Genomic DNA, 20,526 nt, shown 5'->3' on the forward strand with positions numbered 1-20,526 from the left:
TACGCTTATTCTTTTTCTGACGCCTGCCTCCTTAACCAGATTCTAGCTTCTAATCGCATTCGAGAGCAAATAGGTACGTAGGAAAACGATCGCGTGAGTATCCCTCCAACGGCATCGGAATTACGACTGAATCGAGCTTTAATACGATTGAAATTGCATCCATATTGAAAATATAGCGCATTATATTATCTGTGATGCAGAGAAAGTTGGTAAAGTGAGCAGCATTCGAGATACTCGATCACGCGCCACTTTTCACAAAATGAGTTCCTCCTTCGCGAAAATATATAGGCGGGATAAATTTTACATGATAGATAAATAATAGCTCTCCCCCATGAGGCTCCGCGCACGCGATACGAGATCGGTGAGCTTTTCCGTTAATTATTGGTGCCGAGCGGCGTTACGCAATTATTTTCGCGTCGCGCTGCATACGGTTAATACTCGACCGATCTCGCACGACGGTTTCCAATCGAGCAAATAACAAACGCAATCGCGGAGGCGAGCATCGGGAGCGATTTAACGCGCGCGCCGCGCCGTGAAGTAACATTGAATGATGTGATAAGTGTCGTCCAGTGAATTTCGCAACGCGACTCCTTACATAATCCTGGATCCTGCCGCGATATTCGGCATAATCGTGACTTTCTTCTTCAAGTACGCCCAATCTTTTCCTCTCGGAATATGCTCGAAAGAGCCTTCGAGCGCGATCTCAAGCGAACCTTGTCAGAAGAGAGAAATCTTCCCCGCGAAAAATCGACGACGAACCCGTGTCGAATTAAGTGACTAGCGTTTTGGAGAAATAATTATTTCCCAAAATTACACGCGGAGTTTTGACAAATAATTCTCTTTTTTCCCCCCGCAGAGTTGACGTTTCTTTCTTCCAGAATTTCCTTATCGATAGGAGCGCGTAAGTTCTTTGTAGCGCGAAGAAAAGTCGGCTATCACAAACGGGTTGGGTAACCTTCGCGGCGGACTTTCGAAATCAAAATAAGAAACGGGCCTTACGATATACTTTCCCTCTCGAGTGCTCCAAAATGCGTGAAACGCGATGACGCATATTTAGGCACGTATACTCCGAACTAAATGGAGCGGGACGATGAGGAAAAGCGCACCGGCCAACGAGAATTTTTATTTGTCGACGGCATGATAACGAAAATGAAAATGTAAGCTTCGCCACGGGAAACATCCGCGCTGCTAATCCGATTGCACCGCATTCAATCTCGTTTAGCAGCGATTAATTAGCACTAATTAATGCAACGCAACCGTAAGAAAACCGGAAATACTTTGTTGAAAGGCTAATACAAATTTTTAAATTACGACGAGATAATATCGCCATCAGTTGCAACTGAATCGAAATCGTTGAGAAATTTCCAACATGCGTACGATAAAAATACCTCTTTCGTGCGAAAAATCGCGAGTAAAAATAGGAACTTCGTAATCTGATTCACGTTCGCGATAGAGAACGAAAGTTTCGATAATATGTACGTAGTGAAAGCGAACTGTCGCGCGCAAGTACGCGATAAACAAATATTTGTATACGAAATTCAGAAACGTTTACTACGACATTGATACATCCCGATACATTCCTTCTGTTCGCTTTCCTCTTGTATCTCTCTTCGTCCACGTGACATGCTCTGTTAATTTCGAGATCGTGCATTGGCAAGATCGATTGAGAAATATGATTTCGGTTCATTGGACAAAACGAGCTTTCATCACGGTTTGATACAATAACATGTCAAGCGGGGTCTTTATGCTCTAAGAACTTGTTAATTGATAAAAAATAAAACTCAGAATATTCATGCAATCAACCGAAAAAATGGTTTCGAACAGAACAGAACCTCATAATATTTTATATCTGAAATGTTTGTACTTGGTATATAAAACTGTAAGACTTATTTGATTATGAAAAAAATGCAGATGCGGGGATCCGCACCGTAAAAAAGAAAAAGAAAAAGTTGTAATTGAATTAATTCACGCGAGTCTCTTGCGATTCGCGTCAGTCGAGTCGCGAGTGGCGATATCAGATTTTCCCGTTTCCTCGCATATCAAAAACGAACGCCTCCAAGTGGTATAGATATACGAGTGGCTGCCCTCGTATTCGTACATCGCTCCGGGACAAAGGGAAAGGGAGCAGCGGAAGGAACGATTTTGCGCAATTTCGCGCGACCGGCGAAAATTCCGTCGCGCGCGTATCGATCCGATCGATGATCGATCTGATACCCTGATACTGTAACACATCGGACCCGCGAGCGAAGGCAACCGGGAGAAGGGGCCCGGTTTCAATTTGGTCCGCCGCGAGAGGACAAAGAATGCCGGGCGTAGCCCGCTGCCTCTCGGAAATTAACGATCGGGCATCGATATCGGGCCGATCTGACCAGCGTTCCCCGTCTGGGACAGCCGCGCGCCGGCAAACGCACACGCGTCACTTGCGTAATCGCGTCCGTGTTACGTGCGAGAGAGCGCGTAACCTTTCTAGAGGGTGGGGGATCGAGAGGGAGGACCGGGTCGGCTCGTTCCCCCCCCCCGTATGTGTGTACTTACGAACGTCCTTCACGCTGATAATTATTAAAATATAATTTGCTCCTTTCGCGCCGCCGCCGTCGGTTAACGAATCGTGTCGCTCATGCGGCGCGACGTGGCGTGGCGGAACGCGATTAAGGATACGGGGTTAGTGGAAAATGGATGGCGAAGGCTGTCGCAAGCGGCCTTGCGAAACTTTAAATTAAGCATTGTCTTGCATTTAATATTAAAAATATAGCCATTAATATCGCTGTCGCTCGGTGTCGCGGGAAAGAAGAAAATGTATAGCCGTTTCTTGCGAAAGCCTCGAATCGTGCGGACGGATTATAATCGTTGTTTCCTGGATTATTATTGTCATTGTAAATATGCATTATCAGAAACTATATTATACATTAATACATGTGCAAATTATCTCACGTCGAATATGCCACGGATTTTACGAAGAGACTCGGAGCTGATTCCTTATTAAAATCAGCTAAAAAACATTACTTTGTAAACCAATTATTTTTCTATGCAACCATGTACGTGTAATTAGGAAACCATCTGACGCGGTCTTAGAAAAACCGATTCTCGCTCGTTCGCCTTTATCATGCGCATGGCAGCCGCCTCTATCTCTGCGTCTCTTAATCTGCATCATCGAGACGAAATATATGAGAAGCGGTGGGGCAATCTCACCAAAGCGACGCCGCTTTTTATGCGGTGGAACAATTTCACCGAGCGGCTACGAGCTCGTTACTTTCTGTTGACACCATCGAGGCAAGGCTGGCCGGTGTTGCGAGCTACGAAATATCGAGAGCCAGGCTTTCCAGCCTGGCCGGTCGGTCGATTTATTCGCGCGTTCGGCGGAGAGAGGTACGCGGAGAGATGCAAGAACTCTCTCGCGCGCGCCCGGTTTATACAAGCGCTCACCGCACGGCCGAGCAAATGCATCGCGATTTGTACACCGCACGACTGTATACGTGCGATTTGTGTATGCGTGTGTGTGTGTGTGTGTACGCGTCGGGTGATTACGTGGCTACGCTGCTTTTCCAACGTCCGTCGTCTTGCAACGAGGAGCGAGCGACTCCGTCACGGAGGGGAACGAAATCCGCTCCGACGAGACACTTTTACGCCGTCGGACAACGTGTCGTACGGCCCACGCACGCACGTACAGTAAACACGCATACGTATCCTACGTGCATGTCCACGTTTCTATTCCCCTGGCGTCGTATCGGCGCTCGTTACCCCACACCGAGGCGAGAATAACGGAGCTCCGATTGCCACACGCCCCCTCGTAGCCTTCACACTTTGCGCGCACACTTCGCGCGATCGTACATCGCGGTTCTCGGTTCCGAGATGCGTGCAGATATTGAAATTTGCTGGAGAAATGAGGGAGATTGCGCCAAACCGGCGAATTTAAAGGCTTCGACCGTAAAGATATCAATGCATGCTCCTTAAAGCACAAATATGATATAATGATATATTATATAGTAGAGCGAGGACACTGAAGAATCTTTGTTTGTGCTATAACGACGCACGAGAATACAATTGCACGCGACCCGTATCGCGATGTCTCTCACTCAGAAGCGGCGCGGCGTGGAGGACACTAATTATCGAGCATCGAGATTAACGTGTCAATCTCGATTGTAAAGCGTTGCGAACATTCTTCAGTATTTCTCTTGATTGATTATATTATATATTTATCGCGTATACTATACAGAAGCGATGTAAACGCCAACGTGATCTTTACAAACGAGAAGCCTCGTAACCGTCGATGCAGGCCTCGCGGTATCATTTACAACGGCAACCGTCGAAAGTGCGATTATCATTGTTTAACAGTGACCTTTTGATCGAGCGGGACAGCCGTGCAATCGCGAGGCACGAGGGCGGCGCGCGCGTTCACGATCGGAAATCCCGCGTTCTCCGCTTTCATTTTAAAATTTTTCCACAAGGAGCGACTCCCCGCCTTCGTGACGAAACGCTCCCTCACCTCCCGTATCAACGGTCACGTTTGGCCACATCCGGATCAAGAAGGGCGGAATTGCTCAGGGCGGCCCACGCTGCCGCCGTTTCAACTGTCAGAACTCGCAATCGCGGCGCGCGTGTCCTGTTTCATTATCGGCTATAACTTCTAGTGCGCAAATTATATCCTTCCCACGACCAGAAAAAGAAACGGGACGCAAGAGCGACTGTAGATATATTAATAATTCACTGTGCACATAAGTGAGCTCAAGCTACCTGAGAATTATTGGAAGATGATTTCTAACAATGACTTAAGATACTTGTGTTATACAAAATGTCTTTCACAATATGTCGCGCTCCGACCTCACACTTCGAGCACAATTACTTCACCAATTAATAATAAATTATAGTTCTACTAAAAAAAAAAGGATAAAATTAGCATTCTCTAACTTGCATTTACATTTTCTTGACTATCTCTGACGGTAATTTTCCGCCTAGACAAGCTGTAATTTACATCAGTCGGCTTAATTAGAAGAAAGAAATTAAACTGGCCGCTGCCAGGAGAATTCTGCGAAAAAGATCAAAGTTCAGAAAAGCCAAGTGATCTTTTAGTTTATATTTGTAAATCGATTTTTACCGTTTTATATATACATTTTTTACTTGTTATGTATTTGTCACGTCAAGTTTCCTAATTCATCGTTTGTCTGGCATCTGCCGCTCATCGCCGCGATTAATGAGTAGAAAAGAGAAGGAAAGCCGCCTAGGTCGTGACGTGACGCAACGACGAGAACTCGGTTGCCCCAGCCCGTTCCATTGTGTCTGAGCACCACCTCCTGTTTCTACTTACACTTACTACGACCACGCCATCCTTACATATTTACTACTGTCCGCTCCATCAACCATGTATACAGGGTGTCCCAGACCTAGCAGGTTATCTTTTATCCGCGAATTCTTCCCTCAGTTTGAGAAGTTGATATTTTTTCACATTTAAAATAATAATAAATATCAAGGAAGGAAAATATAATCAGCTATTATAAATTGCCAAAAAATATAATAGTTTTCTACATATATTTATAACTCTTTCAATTCGTCAAAATAAAATCTACACGGAATTATAAAACGTGGAACGAGATTTTATTATTTGCAGGACTCACGTTTCAACTCTTGAAAAGCCCTTTTTTCTCAATTGCTTATCATTTAAAATTTGTCGATTTGGAGAGAAAGAAAAAAAATGTAAATCAGAGGTGGTTGAACAGGTCCGAGATACTTTGTTTTTCTGGTGCACGCGATTGCCACACCTCTTCATGTGCAAAAGAGCTGTTAAAAGGTTACGATCGGTACACACCCCTTTGCGTATAGCCTTCACGGCCGATCGCTGTTCGCGGACTTAAACTTCCACCAACGAGGAACTTTCATAGCGCAACGGAGACGAAGAAGCAAAGTAAAATTGAGGTAATCTGATCGTACATTTCTATATTTTCATCCCGTCCGCGTTTCGTTTATACATAAACCGTATAATTTATGCAGCATTTCTCCGGCTGCAGCAAACTGAGCTATAATAGGATAAGAAAACCGCGTGAATCTGAGAAGCCGCTCCGATTCGACGTCCTTCCCATCTCCCTGCGAGATCGCATGTCCGAGATCGTCTCGCGAGAGCAAAACGTTTAGTTCCCCCGTGCATGAATTTAATATTGTGCCTTTCTAAAGCAAACGTCCGGCTGCGAGCGGCAGCAAAGGTTACACACGTCGCTCGCTCACACCCCCCGAGAACGCGTAACCTTCACGCTGCGATTCCAATAATCGCCGCACGCGGTCGATTTACCGCGTGAAGGGATCGTCGCGATAAATTTACCTCCGTTCGTCTCTCTTTTTCTCCTCTCTAACCGGCCGTGGATTGTCTATATGGAATATGGAATTTCGAACCACTTGCATGTTTAACACGGCGTACGCCCATCGCGTTGATATGCGTGATACTTGTCCAACTTACTATTAGGAGTCTAAAATTATTCTATCTGCACAGAGTTACACAGAGATATCTTTTGCTTCAGGGATTATTTTATTTAAATATCAAAATTATATCAAAGTTATTTTGTTTTGAAACAAGAAAAATGAGATTTTAATCACCTTTAAACTTGCATAAATAAAAGCAAGGATCGATACTGACAATAAATTTCAAAGTCTATGTTGTTTGGAGATTTTTACTTTTATATACGTTTATTTAAAAATTGTATTATTTTTCTCTCTCTCTCTCTCTCTCTCTCTCTCTCTCTCTCTTTAAGTTAATATGTTTATAAAATACTCATATGTTGTAACTTATAAAATATTTTTATTGTTCTACATTAAGAGGATCCACGGAATGCGCGGTGAAATTTGTAATATCAAAGTCTTATCACTCTTATCAGAGCCTTTCCAGCGCTCTCGCAATCACACGCGCAAAATAACAAAGGTCGAGCGCGTTGCTGGCACACACTCCTGTGACCGTATAGATAGCCTTCACGGCCGATAGCGCGGTGGTTATCGGTCGCGGTCTGCATTTCGCAAATTTTAGAATGCACGCCGCCAACCGCCGCGCCAGCCCGATCTCTTCAGTCGTCGTATCGATTCTTCCATTCCCAGCATAGCTGTGCGACTGTTATATCGAGAATACTTAATTAAAGAATTACATAATCTCTTGCGAAATTACTTTCGGATCAAATTAGCGTCTCCGCGTGTATCGCAATGCGACTTTCTATCGGGAATGTAACGGCACACCGCGGTGTAATCGTGTATAGCTAAAAATAAAAACTTACCGAATAATTTCGGATAAATCGAACAGAAACCATTACACATTATTAGATATACTGTTATTTATATTACGATAAAACTATATTGCGTTATTGTTATTTATTACTCTATTTTATTTTAAGGAAATTATGACATAAATCGATTCAATTCGTTCTTTTTATATGTATCCCTCTGATAAAATATTTAAAACACAGTATTTATGACTAATCACGTAATAGCCCGTTACTTTCGCGAATAGTTCTATACACATTTCCGTCTAGAACTTTATATATTATATAGCGTAATTATCGTATCTCTCAAACGACAAACAGCGTTTGTCGGAACTTTCCATTGAAAGAATTTTGATATTAAAAAAAGGAATATTACACCACAGAGAGACTCTTTCCAAACGTACGATTAATTTCCAGACTCTTCAATTAACGTTAACGAACCTCGTTACTTTCCCGAGTCATTTTCCACTCGATCGGCCCACGCGAGAGTTCGCGGGGTTAAGGATGGTACATCCTTAAGGTTCCATCGAGAGAGGTAATCGATGCCGCGGATATTATCCCATCAGGCGGAGCGCTCTTGCTTTCTGATATTTTCATCTTGGGCTCAACGAGAAGTCCTCTTTTACGTGTGCGCGGAGAGAATCGTGGGATCGAGAAACGAATGCCAGGCAGGTCGCGAGCTGTCTTTAGTAATCTCCAGAGACCTGGTCGATCGTGAGTGGGTGTTCCCAGCTGATCCGCAGGGTGCAAAATATCGGGGTGTTCACCGTTGCATATGACTAAAGGTGGAAGTAATCTCGCGAGAGCTTTCTCTCTCTCTCTCTCTCTCTCTCTCTCTCTCTCTCTCTCTCTCTCTCTCTCTCTCTCTCTCTCTCTCTTTCTCTTTCTCTTTCTCTTTTTCTTTTGTTTTGTAACCCCGTTCGATTCTGGTTCGCGAGACCGACCGCAAAGTTGTTGATGACAGACGCAAGAAGATTGACGAAAACGGTCAAAGATTTAATTTTCTTTCTTGTCATCAGGCATTATTAGAAATGTCCTAAGCTCTCGCGTGTCCACTCTCAGAAGCAAGTTACGCAAAGTTCCCGTGCAAGTTAACGTGCAGATTTCTGCAAAAAAAAGGAAAAAGAGAAGAACCTTCTCTCACCGTCGCTTCCTTTCTTTCCCGCGCGTCTTTCTCATGAATCTAGCGATCAGTCAGACCGCGAAAGGGCAAACGGAACGAGAGAATCCTATCCCACGGAATCCTCCGTGTCGGGTGTCGGTGAGCGTGGATGCATCGGATCTTACTCGCACATTCTGATTTCATGTAACTGCGCATTAATTAGTACATTGCATCGATGATAGCCAACCGGCGCGCGGGTCAGACGTAAACCCTGGCATTTCGGAGCACTTTTGCGCGCGCCGTTAATCTCGCAGGACGAGGCGAGGCCTCGCTCTCACGTTCGCTCGTCGCACATCCGACACGGCGTGTACACGTCATACAAAGTCATATTTCACCATGATAATACCAGTTTGCTTGTAGCAATACCTCGCCATTATATTTAGATTCTTATAAGTACAAGAGAGTACCGGGGTTTCTCTGGCTCACGATATTGCGCGGGATTGCCCTAAACCTATCGTGTCGAATCGCCGTTTTTTCACTCTCGAGTGAAATGCGAAATTGATATTACCTTGCACAATCCCCCCGTTTGTTGCCGATTGTGTTACGGCGCCGGCGATTACAATGTTCAAAAGATTTCAATGCTGGTGATTACAATACCGCGGATTTCAACGCCGGCAACTTCAATGCTGCAGATCTTAACACGCCGCGTCCGGGGATTTCAATGCCGGCGATTTCAACGCCGCGGCGCCGGAGGTTATCGCCTGTAATTTCGATGGTGGAGCCGCTCAACCCCACGAGAGACTCGATGTAAAAAGCCTACTTAATTATCAATGATTTAATCTCTTGTACATACGTTCTATTACATACGAACGTTTTCATTCAACGCGATGAAGACGTTTGAAATGAGGAGATAAGCATATTTACAAGTTTCAGAAATAACAGGTATTATATACGTATGCTGTTGCATGTTTGACGTAGCAAGTCAATATCCTTTTGCTCTTGATCATATCTTCTATTTTTTACACGACCGATGATAAGTTTAGCAAGAATAATCTTCTATTCTATTATCAGAAATAGTGTGTCAAGAAAAGACCAGAAAATATAAAACTATAAGCCTCGTTAACGATTTATTTCTTTCGTTACTCGCTCATGAAGCCTATTATAGCTTGCAATTAGGCTAATTCGCAATTTCACGAAGTCCCTCAGTCGCATCTCCGCGTCTACGTATTATTTCCTTCTCGGCTTTCTTCGAGAGATCGAAGTCTTATTATATCACGGGACGACCTCGCCGAACGATCGTGAAGATACCGTGAAGTCGCGGTTAATCCAACCGTGTCACCGCGTCATCCAAGAGCCCCGTAAATTCTCTCTCTTTCACTCTGGCCGGGCATCTTTTCACTTCTTAAGGCCACCGGTTGCGTCCAGGCACCGTTACGCGTTTACATTCACGCCTGACAATCGGCGGAGGCGCCGACACGATTAACACGCGAGAGAACCCCGCCGGCTTCTGACCTCTGCTCTACGTTGCGAAATTTGTCCAATCTAAAACGAATATTTTTATCTCAGCTAATTATCATTGCAAATAATTAACGATTCTCAGAAACCGTTGATTTTCCTGTCGATTGTTACGCCGTTGTATTGCAAGTATATTGTCGGGTTATCAAATGTTTCTGCTTGCGCGACTCGTAACTTTTCGTCTCGTAACTGCGAAATGTTTGCGAGGCTTCTGCAATAATCGACCTGGAAAATGATTTATACGAATGCTGATGTAATTCCCGGCGAGGTCGAGTCACTCGCCGGTTGCGAGCGTTTGCGTATCGAAATCTGTTAAGATACGTACTCCTCGAGAACCGCTTGAGCATCTCGGATGGGGGCAGATTAAAATCGAGAGATTGTGCAAGCGGACATTGAATGCGTCCCAAACAGTGTCGGGATGTCCTGCGGAGAGGATCTTGATGCCATACATTGTGTGCGAAAGACAAGTACCGTACAAAACATCTTTGCAAACCACGAGTCGTCCTCCATATAGAGAAGATGTTTAAACTCGCAAATGTTGCCAGATAAACTCGATGACATATAACTAAAGTTACTTTATTTAAATAAAAGATATTATGATGATTTTTATGTGTTTTAGAAAGAAACGAGTTTTCGTTCGGGAGTAAAAAATTTAAAATAATTTTGTATTCTGAGATGCGACATATGCGTGAATAGCACAATAGAACTGCGTATAGGATGCTGTAAAAAGTGCAAAAGAATACGTGATTTGTCGTACGTCGACCTCTCTGAATATTATATAAAGAGATATATCATTGTGTAATAACATACAAATAAGCCAAATCAACGAATTAAAATCACATTACTATTATATATTTCTATATCTCCGGCCGTTTTTTTAGTATATAAAATAGTTTGCCTAAAAAAAGTTTTGCCAAATTGGCTTTGTCATCTCCGATGACTTTTGCCCTAAGTTTTGCACAACACATAATTGTTACGACGATCTCAATCTCGGATAATAATGTTGTACAACGTAACGCATAATTTGGAGCGCATCGACTTCCATCGATATTTTAAACGGCCTCGGTGACCTTTCATGGACGAGAGAGAAAACAGACCACAGCACGCCGGGATGCACGGATGATGATTGACGAATACGTAATGCGTGACGTAATGCCGTGTGGGCGGCGATTGAAAACGTTGCCCTCGGAATAATACGACGCTGCTGACGATACGCGAAATAAGTATTACGTCCTGTCGTACTACGCTCATTAGGGACGTAAAATAAAAGTAATCATCCATTACGAGCGATAGTTTATTTCAATTTTGGAAAGATATATGTCGTAAATTTGTATACCCGCAAAATACCTGCCAAACTAGAAGTTCAGAATCGACAGGTTATTAGGATTTTCGATAAACGAGCAATAAATTAAACACGAACATCAACGTCCCTTCGTCGATTTTATATTTAATCTGTAAATACGTTAAATATTATTCTGAGAAAGTATTTTTTTTATTTTTTTTTTTAGAAAGGAAACCTTTTTTATTTCTCTGGTTAACTCGGAAACGTGATTTACTACATATCCGAGATTGCCGGAACATTTCTGGTTAAACGCGACAGATATAGGGACTTTAGTTACGGTTGCGGTTATACGATTCGATGCTCTACTTAAAGAAGGAATCAGTTGTCGAAGTCACGCGAAGAAAGCTTAAACGGCGAGACTGAACGAACTTCCGAGGCCGTAGGCGCTGACAAATTCGCTGAAATCGATATACACTCGGTGGGAATAAATTTCTTCATCATTATCGCGCCTTCTTAATCCTTGAATTAGCAAGCGACTTTACGTAATATTTCTCGTTGGATTGCAATGGTCGTTCCTCGCGAATATCGAATAAATGATATTCAATCTGTTGCTCTTTAACATTTAAAAGCAACTGAAATATGCGAAATAAAACGTTGTAATAAAACATATATTTTTAATCCGTACTTCTCAACCATTTTTCCTTAATCTATCATAATCTGAGAAATTCCTGAAGCTTGCTTCAGTAAGGAAGAAAAATGTTTCATTTTATGTTTAATTTTATACTTTATGATCCATTTTAACTCTATTATCCTAATTGATACTTATAATCATCGTTACTATCGCGCCGTAAATATTTCGCGGCTCTAATGCTTTTAGGAATTCCACTAGCGAAACACACGCGTTTCTTGCTATCCGTGGTATGCCGTTTTTGTAAAAGGTATATATCGAGACGCTTATATATGCCACGCGTAACTGCCAACAATCTCATTAATCGCATGCACAAAAAAAGGGAGCGAGGCAAATTGTAGTGCCGCCGGTATTTTCATGGAACTGCGAAAGCATGCAATTGTCGGTCCAATGATTTGACAAAGAGGAGTTTGTATACACGAGAGAGAGAGAGAAAGAGAAAAGGTTCCAGAAACCAGAGTTTCACGGAAAAATACTCGAGGCTTAATTAATGACGACTTTCGCCGCTTATTATATGCAAGCAACCGACTTTATTCGACTTTTCAAGGTCTCGAGTCGCGGCGAAGGAAAGATTTTGCCAGGACCGGCGAGTGGCGACGCGGCGGGCGCGGCGGAAATATAAGCGCCGCGGGTCTGCGGCAACCGCCGCGTCGGATTTCTGATTGCCTACTTTTACCGCTGTAATGGGACGCGTGACCGGACTCCGAAGTGAACCAAATCTCCTTTATACAATCGAGTGCCCCGCCCAAATAGGCAACGAGCAATCAAGTCGTTCCGGCGCGATGGGGGACGGGGAGGGTGGAATGGGGGCTTAAAACCGCGCTGCGCGCACGTGCGTGTACGACGATGAAAACGCAACTGCGAGATCGCATAATTTCACGGTGGTGCGATAATGAGTACTTTTTAACGATCTTAAGCCTGATCGTTGAATATATCGCGGATATATGACGATGCGATAACGGACGTTCTCGGATAACGCGCGCGCGGGACTGCTTAAATTCCCGATCCGAAACGATCCACAACGAGTTCTCCATCACGTGCCTGTTAATCTCCTTCCAAGCCCCACGTGATACCGAGCATGTGTACCGCCACCGTTAATGGAGATCGAGCGATGCCCATGTTTGACCGTTCTAATCGTTGATTTGCCATAGACAGACGGGTCAATTTTTTTTCTCCTTTTCGCCGATCCGAGCAACTGCAAAAAGTGACGACTATATATATAATAGAATAAAGAGTTAAATTGCCCGCGACTGATATTTCTTCTTAAAAATTCCGCTCTTTTTCAAATAAATATCGTAAGAAGTTTTACAGATACAATAAATAAAGTTTAAGGGGAATATTAGAAGGTAATCGTTTTAGTAAAAAAGTAAGTGTTAGTTAATTTAATTACAAAAAATTTAATTTATGTATACAGCTATATTAAATGTAAATACTGCACTTCTTATAAGCAAAGCTTATAACGAGCAGGGAACGAAACACGGCGAGTTTTCTGCAGAGTTCCCTCCTTGACCGTGTTCGCCGCGGAAATCGCGAAAGTCTGCGAATATTGTTTTTTCCGACGTAATTACGAATTATCGTCGCCCCGTCACGTACACAATGATTTATTGATTTGAGCGCGGATATATATACATGTATACACGACGTCGGGCGGGCGCCCGTGCAACACGGAACGCCTTAAACTGTATAAACTGTCCGATATTATGCAAGCGGCGCTCCAGTTTCAGAGCACCGCTTCGGTATTCCAGCTCACTTTCACTCATTCACTCGCCGACTCTTTTATCCTGTGTCGGGAGTCCCCTTCTCTCTCTCTCTCTCGTCACCCTGTCTCTATTTCTCTCGCCCTCACGCGCGCTCCTCCGTCTCTCTCCGTTCGCATGACTTTCACTTCTCTCAGACTTCGCGAAGTCCTTCTTTTCCTCGCGCGTCTCGTTCTGTGCGCCGTGAGGACTTCCACCGCGCGCGGCCGCCTTAGGAAAAGCCGCGGAAAAAGCCGCGTTTATATTCATATGGGTCGTATACACATACAGCGTATGTACACGTATAATCGCGTATACGGATCGTTACGAGGCGGCGATTTTATATAGCTTACAAATATATAAGGAGAGCGCGCGCCGATATGCCAGAACGATTTCCTGGTGGCGCCGTTTCGATAGCGGCGGTTCCGGTTGCTCCGGGTGCCACGTTGCGTAAACACACTATACGAATATGAGACACTAATAAATTACGCCCCGCCCGGAGTTCCGGATTCAAAGACCGCCGCGGTATAAAATAATCACTCGCCGTAGATGCGCGTATAGTCTCCGATCAATTTTCGCAACGTCTTTTCGTCGAGGAGCTGCCTTTCCATCACAGCTGCGATATCACCTCACGCGAAAAAAAATTATTATACAAATACTATTTCACTTGCAATATGACTTGCGTAAAAAGTAAAAAGACTTACGAGAGAGGTGTTTGATTCTTTAGCGAACGACTGCCTGTCATTTCTTTTATCACAGAGTTGCAGAGCGTACAGTTGAGTCCGCGATTTCGCATCGTTCAATGGTGCAAATCGCGTTTACATTCTACCCGCACCCTTTCGTGAGAAATTTATTTGACCGTCTCTCTCTCTCTCTCTCTCTCTCTCTCTCTCTCTCTCTCTCTCACACACACACACTCTCTCACTTACAAAGAAAGTGACATCGACAACTGATGCAGTTTCTTGCAAAACAGCTGCTGTAAAAAAGTTTCGCAATTTTTTATTACACCGAACCCGGTACTTCTCATTTATTTTCCATTATCGAGAATGTATAAAGAGGTGTTTGCCTTTAACTCTGGTCAACAAATTCTGTTTGTAGCTCGATATCAAGGAAAAGGCGTTGGATAAAAAGGTCTTCAAGAATGTTAATGGAAAATAAAATTAGAAGAAGTTAGTGAACGCAAAATTGAAAAATAGAGAAAATATATGTCGATATATTCAATTATCAATTGCAGATATTAATATTATAATATTGCTTAGATATAGTGGAAAATGTTTTGTATACAACACGAAGCGTGGCGTGTGGTCATGTTACAATTAGCGACCAATGCAATCGTGAAACGTGAGATGTTCGTGTAATTAGCGATCAGATATTTCAGTGAAACGCGCACGAATCAGCGCTACACGTTGGATACATGTTTAGCAACCGTAAAAGGCAGCAACGCACTTTGTGTCGCTTTAGCAATCGCGACGCATCATTTGAGAATTTCTAGGTCGGCACGCGACATTTATTGTGTGCCGGGTGCAACGTTCTCGCGTTCACCCGGTCGCGGTGCGTTATATTCCACAAGCACACTCCTATAGAACGTATTATTTGACGATACGCCGTACTGACTAACGCACTAGAATGTCGCTGGCCGCAGATACCTGATTGCATTATATTTCGCAGGTAATTCCACTTCCATCGTCAAATGTCAGCGACGCGATGGAAAATTGCGTTACTGTGTGAATTTCTTATGTAACGTCGGGATATATGGTACACACAAGGTAGTTGAAACGTGTTTCGGGACAAATTCACCTTCTCAACCTGCGTAACAATTAATACAAACGTGGATTCAATCTGGAATTTTGCAAATAGTCGTCATTAAAAATTAGATAACGAAAGATTGATTAATGAAAAAGTCCCTGAAAGTATTCTATATTAAAAATATTCATGATTTCTCTCTCATTCCTCTCTCTCTCTCTCGAAACGGAATCGCCCCAATCGGAGATTGGAACAACGAGAACGGTTGAAGGTAAGATTTTGGACCATCCCGCGGGCAAGGACACTTGCTTTCAAGGTCGCGAGTGAAGGATTTCGAGGTCGACTGCCGCGTTGACGACAGCAAGAGAGAGAGCGAGAGAGAAAGAGAGAGAGAACGGGATCGGAATCTCCGTGTTGAAATTGATTCCCCTGACGTCAGTCCGCCGCGTACGCGTCCTTCTGCATCCGTGCGGTCGAGGACGTTCGTATCCCGTTCAAATCCACCTCTTTCCTTCGTTCCGGCATTTCCCGGCGACCTTCGCGACCGAATACTTCGGTTGTGGCCGATGCCTTCGATCAATGCCGCCAGGAAGACAAACGTGTCTTGCGCCGCGAAATGCGTAATTATACGTGCGTGTGTAAATTGCACCCGTGTCTCTGTCATGCAATTTGGTTCGAGCGCGACTTGCGCTTGCAGGTCTAAATAATAAACGTTCTCCGTATTCGCGAAACTCTTGCAGGAACATTACGTAATAGGAGGATCTAAACCGGACGTACTTTCCTTGCAAGAAGAAATTAAATTGCACGGAGACTCAAGCCAACAGTTATCATACGTTTTTAGGCTCGTAAACCTCATAAGTGCATTAACTCACGCTATACCGCATAAAACTCGTCGCCGTTATCCCGGGCATCGCGAATTAACCGGGCGGAAGGGGGGTAGCAATTAATTTCCCTCGTATATCCCGCTCATTCCGCGCGGTTGCGCGCTCACTTAATTAGTCGCATTCTCTGGAAATCAATCTGGCATTCTCGATCTCTCCTTCCCAGCGATCAAAAGCGAGATCTCCCTCATTTTTCCCACTCCGGTTACTTAATTCTTAATCGCCGCGCCGTGACGATAATGCACACTCGCGCGCCCGGTATTCAGGCAAATTCGTTATTGCTCATCATAGAGCGCATACCCGCCGATGATTGCGCAATGGTTTCCTACATGCGTATGGGAAGCAGACGTCTGCACTCGGACATGCTTGCAGCACCCACGCGTGGCCGCGCGCACCACACGTCGCGATTCGCGTTCGCGTCGCGCGCAAACGCTGACGTGGCTTCTGGAAAGCAAAAAACTGTCAAGCAATAACGATAATAACTCTTTTGTCTCGCGTTTGCGTCGCGTGACTAAAAATCCAGCCGTCCGGCTCGCGTCCCATCCGAAACAACGCGGAAAACGTTGGAAATCGCGGACGTGTGCGCACATCTCCGAGCGCTGTTTCATCTCGCTTTCATGATGCTCCATCCGTCGCGCGTTGGTCACACTGTCAAATTCGTAGTGTCAAATCGTACCCAATTTGAGTCAGTTTTAATCATTCCTATATAGGTCGCCCCACTGCTCCAATATGTTAATTTAACTAAACCAATATGGAGTTAAAATAATACTGTTTTGTGTTAAAACAATAAATTTCGACACATATGGTAGTTAAAAATAACAAAATGTTATTTAACTTAAGGTATTGATTTAAATTTTATCCTTTATAACATTTAACGGTGCAGTCGGCCCCGTCGTAATTTTACGCTTTTTTTTTTTTTAAATCTTTTTTTCTGTCTCATTTTTCCGCCGATGATTGAGGAATGGAACGCGCTTCCGACAACGTCGATTATCCATTCTTCGGCCACGATTGCACGTTTTCTCATTAAGTCGCAATTATCCCGGTTTCCAGGGGCGCTTATTAATCAACCCGGGCTCTATAATCAGAGGGAAAACCTCGCCGTGAAAGACCCCATCAGAGGCTCTCTCGAGCTTCCTCTTGCGAGAGAGGCACGGATTGCGAAACCCGGGCAATGCGAGATGCGCGTCGCGCGTACCGCCTCGCCGTTTTTCCTCGCGCGTGTCGTTTTGCGTGCCTACGTTGCGTTCGGGAAAATTAATGCCTCCGCATTGTTGCGGCTTCTCTATGTCTTTCACGTTCTCCATTTTACCACGCCGATATCCTTGCCGAGACTGTCGTGAGAGCGTTTCTCCAAGCGAGTCAGGGCGGTCCGGCAAACACGTTCGGACGTTATAGCCGAACGCTCGATATAGCCACGTTGTGCGTGAGTGCAAGGTCGACCAAAAATCTGGCTACTTTTTCCGTTGCACAACCCACAGCCGCATTTATCGCGCTCGTGTTTCAACACGCGAGTAGGACAAGCGGTACACGCGATGATATACGGCGAGCAATCATGTCAAGCTCGTTCGAAGCTGAAAATGTTTACGACATTTCATGGCCCGACTCGCCCCACGTCGGAATAAATAGATTGTAATCATAATTTACACCAACACGTTGACGCACGCTTTGTTCGTGTAATTAATGAATCTACATTTACGTCGTGCTCTCAGCTTATGAAATTATTGGCTCATGCATAACGTGGAGTTTAATTCTTAAAGAGGGATGAAATTTCAAGTTGAAGTATGAATCAAACATGAAAACGTTGATAAAAACCGTTTGAATAAAATATATTTACTTAAGAGCTTAAGTTTTATTAATTGATTTTTACCTAAATGTGTGTATCAATTTTACAAAGTAATGTACTTTAAAAGAAATTTATTTTTAGAAAGTAGGGTAAACTTGGGTAAGATGACCGTATATAGAGGAAAGATGGCACACCCATGTTCGTTCCATGTTTCATGACGAGCTAGATTGAGAAAACATGGGTTGGCTGTTTTTCCTTTATGGCCATCTTACTCGAGTTTATCCTAATTTTATTGAAATGCGTTATATGTATTGCGTCATATGTAAAATGGAAAAACTTGTACAAAATTAACGAAAGTTTATATCTTGCACGATAATCCGAACGCAAGGAGCAACAATAACCTTTGCCAATCTTAAAACAAACGTTGTCGATTTTATATATCCGTATACGAGGCCTATATTAATCCGCCTCTATGTTTCTATATGACTTTCTTTGTTCTACCGTTTCGCAATGCGGGCTGCATAAAAATGTTATTTCGCAATTCCACGGAGATCTAGGATCGGATAGATTATGCCAGAGGCCGGTATAAGCTCCGATTCGGATATGCATTGTATAATCGGATCTAGAGACCCGCGGGGGATTTAAGACGCGAATTTTGATCTGGCGATAATTTATTTGTGATTCGGGAAAAGATAGGAGACCTCGCTGGTCTTTAACGAGGTTACTGACATCAAATTAATTAAGTCCTCTGATACGTTGTACGCTGAAGGACTGAACAACCTGCGGATGTTTTAGACTTTAGACTGAAAGGCATTTCTTTTTGTTCCAGGATGTCAACGGATTACTCCGAGAAGCGCGAGAGCCAGCAGAAATGAGGCAGTCCTGGAATTTGAGTGCCCCGAAGAATTTGGATACTATGCCCATCCGCGTGACTGCACGCAGTATTATGTGTGCGTTTTCGGCGGCGCCCTGCTGGAGTCCTGCACAGGAGGCCTCATGTACAGGTACGTGAGGCTAGAAGCACGAATATGCTGGAAAAAAATAGTGAAAGGGAAAAATCAAGTCCGTACGGAAAAGCGGTGGACTCGACATTTCATTTTGGAAAGAACGTTTTTTTTTTTTTTTTTTTTTTAATATCTAGCGTGGAGAAATCAAACGCGTCTCGTCTTTGTTCCGCTCCGATTTGCGAAAGGAAATCTCGTGGAAAATCTATGATTCTAAAAATAATATTGATATTGCCGCAGCAACGTTAACGTTTAGTGTCGGGACACTAAAAATGCCGCGTGTAAGCGTTCGCGAGTTCTAAGATTACGTGCGAGATAATAGAAGATGGTCGACGTGAGGAGTTCTTTTACTCGTTACCGGAGTTTCTGCCGGCAGGCGCGGGGGTCGACGACCGCGTTCGCGATCACCATCGCGGAGTGCGTTCTCCAAGAGAGAAAAGAGAGGAAAAAAGCAACGCACCGTGGAAACGACTCCGCGCCAGTCCTGACGACCGCGACCGATCCGGCTAATACGGTCGCGGATTAGCGAAGTTAAGTGAAATTAGGCGAACGGAGCGTTAATGGATGCGCCGAATCGGGCGTATATATATATGAGGGGGCCGGATGCGCGCGACCCGTCCCGCGCTCCCAGAGTTGCATTACGAGATTCGTGAGAGATTTCGCGTTGGCCGCGCGTACGGAATCGCATGCTTTCCCGCGAGCGCGCAGCGCCGCGGATCGAAAATTCGACGCGCCGCCGTAAAATGTATTTCTCGGGGGGTATCCTCCAAGAATGGAGTTTAAACGAATAGCGTGAAGCTAGTTTATCAAACCATGCACGAGTTAGAGATGCAACTCACGTGTCTCGACACGTAAGAACGCGAATGTCATCTCTCGTTATCAGCTCTCCTATATGTCTTACACGAGACCCGAGTGGCCGATATTCGACCGACCGCGATGAATTACTTTCAATCCGCCGTCTGGATTTGCACGGTAAAAGGGGGTCGTACGCGTAACCCTGGAGAAAAGGAAAAAAATCGATCCAGCCACACCTCGCCCGATACGAGCGAGCGTGAACGAGTTCGCCGCGTCGAAGCCGGTTGATACATAGCCCAAGGTGCTTAATGGTAACGCGATATCCAAGTACGGGTGAGATCGAGACCGGCGGCGCGGCGGTTCCAGGAGCGACGCGCCAAACGCGGCTCTCTCGATGATAGACGGGTCTGGGGTCCGGAATTCTCGGGAAACGCTCGTTCTCGAGTCTTGCATGAGTCGTTTGAACATTTTACCACTTAATTACGATTTCATTACGGATATTTTACGTGCGACGGAAAGCTTGGCGGATGATTGGATCTAGAAATTATAATCTCAGAATTGCCTTGACAATTCTTAGGTGTCATAATGCTATTTAAATATCATTTATACCGCAGGAGCAACCGCAAGAACATTCGCGTTAATTCGAAAATAAAAGCTTTGCACTTTACGTCGTATATGTATGTCGTACGTTTACTTACGGCGTTTTTACTTACGGCGAGTAAATGAGCCTTAATTAGCGTGACGCGTAAGTAGCGGAAGAGAACTGTG

General features: G+C 44.3%; 1 protein-coding gene across 2 annotated transcripts in view; it reads left to right on the plus strand.

The window, feature by feature from the left end:
• The window catches only part of Cda5 (Chitin deacetylase-like 5), a 51,056-nt gene that overhangs the window by 17,886 nt on the left and 12,644 nt on the right, over positions 1 to 20,526 (plus strand). For both annotated transcript variants that reach the window (XM_077417847.1, XM_077417846.1), the window contains exon 2: positions 18,789 to 18,963. In XM_077417847.1, the coding sequence (XP_077273973.1) occupies positions 18,789 to 18,963 (175 nt within the window). The remainder of the gene's footprint in view (positions 1 to 18,788; positions 18,964 to 20,526) is intronic.

This window comes from Temnothorax americanus, unplaced genomic scaffold (genome assembly GCF_048541705.1).
Source record: "Temnothorax americanus isolate GAGA-0224 unplaced genomic scaffold, ASM4854170v1 Scaffold5, whole genome shotgun sequence".
NCBI classification, from domain to species: Eukaryota; Metazoa; Arthropoda; class Insecta; order Hymenoptera; family Formicidae; genus Temnothorax; species Temnothorax americanus.